Consider the following 9,751-nt stretch of genomic DNA (forward strand, 5'->3'; position numbering starts at 1 on the left):
GCCTGTATTTCTAACGGCTTTTTTATCCCAGTTCAATAATAGCTTATCGTCACCATCAAACTCGCTACATAAATACTTACAACGCCTTCTAGGCTAACTGTTATCTTTAAATAACGTCAAAGAACAGTGCGTGCGTTTTGTAAACAAATATTGTGCAGACGAGGGCCTGACAGACAACAGCTGAAGGCAGAAAACGAGAAACACGCCACTGTCGGGATGTTGACTTCACATACATGTGACAGTATTGACTAAAACTTCAAGCGGAAATTCAATCAGTGACTGACACAGGAAACGTAAATTTGACGAATCGCTTTGACAGTGTGACATATTGCTTGAACAAAGCTAAAGAGAAAATGGAGTTAAAACTTGGCAGTGTGATGCTCTTACTTTCTTGCAGTCTTCAGCAGTCACTCTGGGGAATTTTAGCTTCTGTTCCACAGACTACTGCAAATAAATGTAAAAATAAGATCAGTTCAGAGGGTGCACCAACACAGCGAGTACAGATGATACGCAGGATACCAGCAAGATGTTCTGGGTGGGACGAGGCATGGTCCTGGATCTCTAACAAGGACTGTAGAACCAAGTACATACTGGACTATGTGGAGTTGCCCAGTGTTGTACAGAAAGCGGATCAGGAGGACTGTGAAGAAGAAGTGGCAACACAAACAGAGACTGGACATTTCAACCTTGCTAAGGAGGTGTATCTGGCCATAGCCTTTGGTTTCACTACTGTTGTTTTACTTATACTCATAGTGATCATTGTAATCAGTGTTGTCAGGCGTGGCAGTAACAGATGTAGAATATGTTCCTCTGGTCCTGCATATACTTCTGCAAATGCTTCCGAGAGGGAACATCTAGATGCCAGTAATACAGCTGGCAATGAGTATGTTGGTGATGAGTTAAAACTTGCCGAACCTATGTACGAAGAGATCCATGATCGTACAACTGCCAAGAAAAAGCTGGAATTTAATGACGATATGAAACCAGCCCGTTACCAAAATTTACCAGAAGAGGAGGGAGCTGAGAAGAATGGTGCTAAAAATTTACCACCTAATGGTGTTCATAGGAGGCCGGTAACACCAAGTGCCCCATATGAGGAAGAATTACAACAGACTTCTCGTAAATGTGTGCCAAACGATTATAGTGTATTCGTAGATAAACTACAAACATCTGGAATTACTGATCAAGTAGGGAAAGATAATGACAATTTCAATACTGGAGAAAATATAATAGAAAATGCAGATGGAGAATGTAGTAAAGAACTTGAAAATGTGAAGCCTGAATCAGATGAAATTAATGAACATGCACAAGATATTGAGATGGTTAACAGTACTGGACTGCCTTCTTACCCAAGTAAAACAATTAATGATTCAAAGGATTGTGTATTAGCTGAGTCGGAGGATAAATCCTCTCACAGGTCCTCACATTCCTATGAAAATCTCATCAAAACAGGAACTGCATCCGGAGATTATGAATCTCTGGCTACCAATGGCCCTTGTGTTAGTTCACAACCAATGCTCCAAGAGCAAACAAGTGACCAGTGTTTTGATAGTCATCTTTTGGTGTCCGACGGTGATGAATCGTCTTTAAAATGTGTAAATATAGACAATATGTCCACGCCAGTAAAACTGGTATCGCCAACAAGTTACGAGGATTGTCATGTTAACACTATATATATGCAGTCAGACAAAGTAACAGGAAGTGCCAAGCTAGAAAATGAAAACAATATAGCAGACACTTTTGGCCTATTGAAATTTTGAATAGCTCGTAGACAATTGAAGAAAATATATTGAAGAATAAATAACAACTATGTTTTTAATCAGTTCAGGAATGGAGAACCCCAAGCTACTAGGTTGATTCCCCGAGGTCCCACAGTTACCATCTACTTAAGGTATTGTCTGTTTTGGTGGAACGGAGCCCTGTTCAGGTTCTGGACAGGTTTATCTTGATTTACCGGATGACCATGTAGCTGAAGTTTTGCAGCTGCCTGGTCCGCCTGTTTACTCTGTTTTGGGACAGGCTTCTTTTGGTTTACCTGACGGCCAGGCAACTCTAGTTTTGGAGCTACATGGCACGTCTGGCCGTGCTGATCCCTGGAGTCAGGAGATCCACCTTTTGATGACTCAACTGGAACTGGACTCTTTTCTCTGGCCCTCACCTTGTGACCATATTCACACTGGCTGCATCTGCTGAAAATCACTTTCAGCATTCCATGGGATAAGGTCAACAACTGCTTTCCAGCTCCTAACATCAGTTATGTCCACTGCACACTCTAGTCCAGATTAGGTTGTTCACATATATCACACCCTAAACACACCTGACTCCCAAGGATTTTCTGTTCCTCACATTCTAATGTGAAGTAACCTTTTACCGCCCGCACCGACTTCTCACTGAGACAGCCCGCTGAAGATTCAGTTTCACTCCCATGGACGAAGCGCCTTTGTGCGTGGGACCCCAAACCCTGAAAGACACTAGGTTGGCCAAACCACTCCATGCCTTCACCCACTGGCTTGGCCCCCAACAACACCTCATCGTCAATATCGGTGTGGAACAAGACCCAGGTCTCACTGGTCTTCTTGCAATACCAACTACCGTCACAGGACAAGTTCACCAGTCGCACCCCAACCACCAGTGCCCTACACTGCCCACCACACCGGCTCTCTGGACAGTGCATCTGCATAAGTGTGGTGACGACCTGACCGGTGCTCCAGCACCATATTGAGACAGTTCCTCCAATCATCTCCCCAACTGCCCCGTGCGGCCATTAAACATCATCAACCATCTCAAGCTCGAATTGTCGGTACGGACTTTGAAAGGTTTGCCTATAGGTAATACTTGAACCATAGACTATTACCTTTTCAAACCCCTGAAGCACCTAAAAGAGTTCCAAACAATCGCCCAATCAGATACATCTGTATTTGATACATAATTGTCATTAGGCAATGATAACCCTTGAGGTTATGTTTTAAGACATCCTTTAGTGCTTTAAACACTGATGACTGCTCATCAGTCCACTGGAAGGCTTTTTTACCAGTTACCGCATAATTTCTGGTCAAGCCTTTGCTCAAGCCGACTCTCTAATTCTCTAAGAGCCTCCCAGAAATCATCCCCTTCCCAGCTGGGTGCTTCAGCCGACACTTGATTAACCGCCTGTGGTTGACCAAGCTTCCTTTCTAGTCGAGACTCCATTTGCTCAAGAGCCTCCTGAAAATCTGCCGCAGGTGGGTCAGATTCAGTCACTTGATGTACAGCACAGGAGTGCTCATCCATATCATCCACCCTCCTGCGTCGTTCAGGCTTGCATATGCCATACATCGCCAGGTGGACCTGCTGAAATTTACGTACCAACTGGATTGCGTTTTGCATTGTGCATGGGTTTTGCATGCACACATGATGACCTGCCTCACGATCCAGCATTCCCTGCAGAAAGCAATTAACTGATTGCTCAGTGCAATACTCAGACGGTAACTTCTTGAAGGCCCGGGCTGCTAAAGTAAGCACCCTATCTGCCCAGTCATCCAAACTTTCACCTACCTGCTGTGTGGCTTGTTGAAATCTAGTTTGAGCAATAGCTGGAATTTTTTTGTTCTCCAAATTTGGCATCAAATTTCTTCAACAACAACTCATATGAAAGTGTCTGGTCCTCATCAGACACAATTTCATAATAGTCTATGGCCTTACCTCTCAGACTCCACACCAGACAATCAAGTGCTTCTTGTTTTGACCACTCGAAAGTCCTAACATACCGCTGTAGCTGCAACTTAAATGCGTTCCAGTTTCCCTTCCCATCAAATGTCAAGTTTCTGGGTAGGGAAGCTACAAACTCCTTAAGCCTGGTATGAGCACCACAAGTCGGCCTTGGAACTAGTGTTGGCATCTGAGTAATGTCAGTAAGATTTAACGACTGCATACCTGAAACTGGAACACTCTGCAAAATACTACCTGTAACTGCTGGCTGCACTGGGTGGAGACCAGGTTTTGGGTCTCCCCCACAGCAGGAGTACTAGTGTAGTCTGGCTCGCTTTTGATATCTGCCACTGGTTTTAGCGGCATCACCACAGGTTCCTGAAAAGATAACTTTTGCCTTACCTTTGCTTGTTCCAGCATGCTTGTTTTTCTCTCTGCAGCCGATACTGCCTCTTTCCATGCAGAAGTGGGCGGTTTTGGCCTAACTTCCGTAGCTTCATCACCGGAACTCTCCGAGCTTGAACTCTCCAGCTTCACGTTGGGGGTAAAGTCGATTTGATGGAATTCATTATCAGAAAACTCCCGTCGGGACAGAACAGCAAGAGTTTCGGGACTAACATTACCACTACTCCGCCTAACAGCTAAAATGGCCTTGGCCAACCTCTTACCAACACCAGGTATCTGATGAAGTTCAGCTTCACCAGCATAGTTTATCTGGAAAGCTGGCACCTTTGTAGAATCAGATCCACGAGTTGCCATGACAGGTTTTGTGTCAAAATGGCAGTGCACTAAGGAAAGAACTAGGTTTTGATTCTTTACTTACAGGTACACTCGATTCCAGTCTAGTACAACTATAATTTGGTCACACTCTCTCCTTAAGAAACTCTAAAATATCGGTCAAAATATTTTAGCAAAACCAGTTGAGAATTTTACCCCAACATCGGCTTCACGGAAATGGTTTCTTTCAAAAATGGCCGACAGACATGCGCAGTGATGCGTTATGAGTTAAACGCGTTTTTTTCACTGCCTAAACAAGTAGCAACCCAAAAATCAACGTAGATTCCCTTTTTCCTCTCCCCCAAAATGAATTAGGGTGGCAAACGTAGTCCTATCTTGGTGAATTAAAAGATAGACCTTTTTCCCACGGTCGGGTAGCGATTTATTATCAGCGGTCTTATTGGTTCGAATAAGGCGCTGCTGCCATTGTTGAACCCACCAAATTATGCTAAAACTACCTAGGAAATTTGAAGGACTCACCAAAGGGATGGATGACTGCTTTTAGCTATATAATACAACGGCTTTTTCTGTCGCTTCGGAATGACAACAAATATGGCTGCCATACGAACGAAGGTGGCGATCCCACAATCCTCTTGGGCCAGTGTTTTATGCCGGAACCCGTGATCCGGAACTGTTCCAAAACATCCGCTCACTACAGCTTCGTAAATACATCCGGTGACCTACTTTTTACGCATTAATATGATAATGCAATCGGCAAAGACACAGAAATTCTTTTTGAAAAAAATACGCTAACATTTTGAATTTCTGACGTATTTCTGACGGGCTTCACTTTCAATTTCTTATACACCTCTTCAGAGATAATGGTAACTTCTGCTGCTGTGTCGACGATAGCTTCAACCTTTGTTTCACCCACTTTCACCTTGAGTTTATATTTAGATACAGACGACAATTGGTATACAGTTGCGGTTACAGATTCATCACTTTTACCTTCACTTACTTGTACCGATGCTTCAACTGGTTCCTTATCCATTGCAGAAGCAGAAGCACCATCTCCGCCCATCTCTGGAGAGCTATCTGATTGACTATCATCAGTCTGTGTACCCTGGTGCGAGCAACTATTTTCTAACTGAGCTTTACGAAAGCTCACAGGGGTGTTAAGTTCACTTGAATTATCTGTACTTGACTCTTAATTTGTGGGTTCAGATGGAAAATGTCCAAGAGGGGACGTATGACGACCCTCCACTCTCCCATTACCTCTCTTACGGCCCTTTACTTTGTGGGTCTGGATGGGGCCGTTCCACCCGACCCCTTCCCGTTTAAATCCTGATTACTGGTCGGTTTATCTTGCTTCTCTTTACAGTCCCACATCTGATGCCCATTCTTGCCACACTTGAAACACTTGAAATCCGGGCAATTTGGTTTTATGTGCCCCGGCCGCCCACACTGATAACATTTGGCTTGACCAGAAGACCCTCTACCACGACCTCTACCCTTGTCCGCTGGTCGCTCCACCGTTAACTTTTTAAGTATCTGGCTCCCCAGGTCATCCACCATCTTCTGCACATACTCTTTTGTCAAGCTTGACTCACTTGTGCTTGTTTCAAATACATGGGCAGCTTCCTCATCCATGTCTCTCGTACGACGAGACACACGTGACTTTCCATACACCGCCTGGTGAACATGTTGATACCACTTAACATGTTCCATGGCATCCTCTATGGTGCGATGCCGCTTCACGCAAGCATCCTGCGCTGCCGCTTTATCGTGTAATCCAGCACAAAACCTTGTAACCACTTGCTGGTTTGCATACTTCTCAGGCAGTTCCCTGAAGGCACGGGTTGACAAAGTCAAAAGCCTATCCGCCCAATCTTCTAAACTCTCGTCAACCCCCTGGCACGCTTGCTGGAAACGAACATTTGCAGTTTCTGCCAACTCCTTTGCGCCAAACCGTTGCTCAAGTTTCTTCATTAGACGTCTGTACGACAGATCGTCATTACCTTCAGTAACGATGGCATAAAATTCCGCAGCCTTGCCTGACAAACACCAACACAAGCAATTTTTGCACTCCTCCTCACTCCAGTCATAGGCATCGGCATACCTCTCAAACTTCTTTTTAAATGCCGTCCAATTGCCCTTGCCATCATACAACAGATTCTATGGCACGCCCCGTGGGTACTTTCGTTTGTTTTCTTGGGCACCGGCATTTCATCATCCGTACTCTCATCTGATGAAGTCACTGTCACTTGCTTTTTCTTCTTCAGTTTTTTCTTAAGCTCCTTTGACTTCTCTTCTAATGCACCCTCCTCATCTGTTTCCAAATCACTCTGAGGTGTATACGATACACGCTTCAGCAGCTTTCTTGTCAGCCTGGTTGCCCTTGATCTACCTTTATGGACAGATGTATCTGCATCTGTCATATCTGGGGCTGTTGTTTCCTTTTTCACCTCCACTGGTGCCTCCATAAACTTTTCCGCCAGCTTTACAGGGTCTAAATCTCGCTGAGCAGACGTCCTTCGCACAAACCACAACTTCTCATTTTCCTCAAAGTCTATGGCCTTCAACATAGACTGAGTGGCCTTTCCCCCGAGGTGCGCCTGTAATTTCTTTTTAGAAATATTGCCATCCTCCCGCAATGCCATTATCTTACCCGCCAACTTTACACCTATACCGGGTATCCCCATTAAACCATCTTTATCTACGAAATTTATTCTTGTCTGGATTTTAGGATCCCTTTCAGCTGAAGATGCTGCCATTGCTGTTAAGATTTGTGACAGCTTTGGGGTCTTAACATTTATCGCACTTGAAGGCGCTGTACTTCTCGACTCTACGAAAGTCGTGTCCTCATCTGAACTCATACTAGTAATTACGGTCTATATTTTAGCTAGGACTCAATTACTCTTCTTGACCGTACCAATCACTATTTAAGTGTAAGTATACGATTCTCACAAACGGGACACAGTTGTATAAATAAACAATAGCTACACACACTTGACTGGCTAAGTGTAAATTTACCAAACTTACACTTAGATAACGCCACTCTATCCCAAGATGCAAATTTACAAAATTTACACCTAAAACGATTTACGATACACCGTAAATATACAATACTTACAGCGCTTCTTGCGAAAACTCCAAAACAACCGATTACTTTTACGAACCAAGTAACACGAACAGGTTCCCCACGCGTCACGAATCGACAAATGCTGTTGCTGCAAGTTATTACAAATAACTATCGGTTACCTATTGTAAGTCACAATATTTTTCCACAAAAGCAATTTACAACAAACAAGTTACATACAAATATTTTATTTTTCACATTAAAAAATTAATACACTGAATATATGTAGCTCTCACAATATCTACAAGCACACACTAGATAATGACAAGCTAGTTCACACCATAGCAAGCAGTGACCACACCCAAGAGCACCCAGAAATTAGTAAGATTATAGAAGTTTTTATTAAACCCAGAAATACCAAAAATAAATGCGTGCGGGAAAGAACACCAGTCAGCAGTTATACATAAAAGCACAGATGGTCAGACAAAGTGCAAAGTATTACAAAACAGAAGAAAACTAATAAGCTGATTTCTAGTTAAAATAAAAAAGCACACGGTTAAATAAAACTAGCACGCTATTCAGTTACAACATTTAAATTAATAAATTAATTTATTATTTCTACCACCAAAGGATACACTCAAGGATACAAGGAGTATCTTCAAGCTTGTACGGCCAGGGAATACCTACCTGCTATGATAAATGATCACGGAATTTTTCACAGATTTATTCACAAATGCTAGATACAAAGTTCACTTGTTCACTAAATTGCTATAAAAACACTCAAGAAATTACATATCTTTCATTTTCACTTTCAAGAAGGAAGCAGCTGAGCAGCAGTCTCAAGCGCATGCGCAAATAATCCCGCGAAATTTTACGGAAATGACCGGAAACTTACGAAGTCTCACAGACCGCAAAACTCACCAAAAAACTATCAAAAACAACTGCCAAAGTCACGAATCGTCAGCCGACCCCTTAAACAAACGATGCTTTAAATGTTTTCCCCGTTCGATTGACTCCGGATGCCTAAAATTCGGAAATACAACTTCGCGCGCAATCGAGGGTCCCCTTTTCCCTGACCCGCACTGCCGCTATTTTCAACAACTGTTTCCAAACAAATTCAACACCCAGCACCGAAATCAATCCTGCCGACAACGCCAATAAAGCGCCCCGTTTGTTATTAACCACACACGCGTGACTATAACCCTAATAATCCCCTAAAAACCCTTAAATACTGCTGCGCAGCTGCAAAGCATGAAATGTACAATTCTCCAAGATGGCGGTCTCTCCCCCAATGTTCGACGCTAAAATCCGTTACACGGTACGGTATCGTATATTCTCCTAAAAGGTCAACGACCACTACATTTGTTAAAGCTTTATCTATTTCATTGAGAGAGGATGGTATTCCATTAGGATAAATGTGATACCAAGGCCCCAACCTCTTTCATTTTCTGCCTTTAATGAATCTGTTGATCTGAAAAATATTTCGAAAATGTGTAAATGTAAGGGGAACCTATGCCCAATATTTTTAGAAGTGGGTGGGGTAATGCATTGCGTTGATCCTGCTTTATCTAGCATTTATTAAATACCCAGTATTTTGTAAAGCAACCAGGTATACCTTTTGCAAGTTTTAGAAGTGTGTTGAGTATTTTTGGTGTTAATACTGTAAAATGTCAATATCCTTTTCACATTGCGCAATATTTTGAAAAACATACAGATTGACAAATCTAGAGTACCCTTACAATTTAAAGTGCAAACACGACAGTTGAGGGCCTCCCAACAAGACGATCATTTCTGTGCCGCCCAATATAAATACATGCGCCAATTTGCACAAAAGTTTCGATTTAATGTCACCCTTTTAAGCATTGACGACAAGTCAAAAGTGGACTTTGGTGAACCAGGGCAGTATGCTGCATCAGGTGTAAGGGGTAAGAAGAGCTTAGTACCATCTGGTTCCAGTTTGGCAGCACTTGATCATGATGTTGGATGTAAAGGTTCTCTGACACCATCAGTTTGTTTAAACATCAATATTCCCAGTAAAAAAGGATAAATCATTTTATCAAGGTGAAGTACATGTAATTTATAAAGATTCAGTCTTTCAGCCAAGTAGTCCGTGGAGGCATACAGCAGAACTCCAAGGTCTTCTCCGGGAGATGGGCGAAAATGATGCTGTTAAGCCGTCATGTCAGTACTTAACATAGCCATGCAGAATGCTGCTCTGGCCTGAGTGCAGTTCAGACATTGAGCAAGTACTTAGGAGTGCAAACTCTA

At 42.9% G+C, this 9,751-nt stretch overlaps 1 protein-coding gene across 1 annotated transcript; it reads left to right on the forward strand.

Annotated features, from left to right (window-relative positions):
- The first annotated feature begins 172 nt into the window (after nucleotides 1–172).
- LOC123529091 (uncharacterized) lies at nucleotides 173–1,760 on the forward strand. The gene has a single exon (XM_045309295.2). It carries the CDS (start codon nucleotides 354–356, stop codon nucleotides 1,758–1,760), a length of 1,407 nt encoding a protein of 468 aa, XP_045165230.2. The 5' UTR covers nucleotides 173–353.
- Nucleotides 1,761–9,751: the final 7,991 nt, after the last annotated feature.

The sequence above is a fragment of the Mercenaria mercenaria genome, chromosome 13 (genome assembly GCF_021730395.1).
Source record: "Mercenaria mercenaria strain notata chromosome 13, MADL_Memer_1, whole genome shotgun sequence".
NCBI classification, from domain to species: Eukaryota; Metazoa; Mollusca; class Bivalvia; order Venerida; family Veneridae; genus Mercenaria; species Mercenaria mercenaria.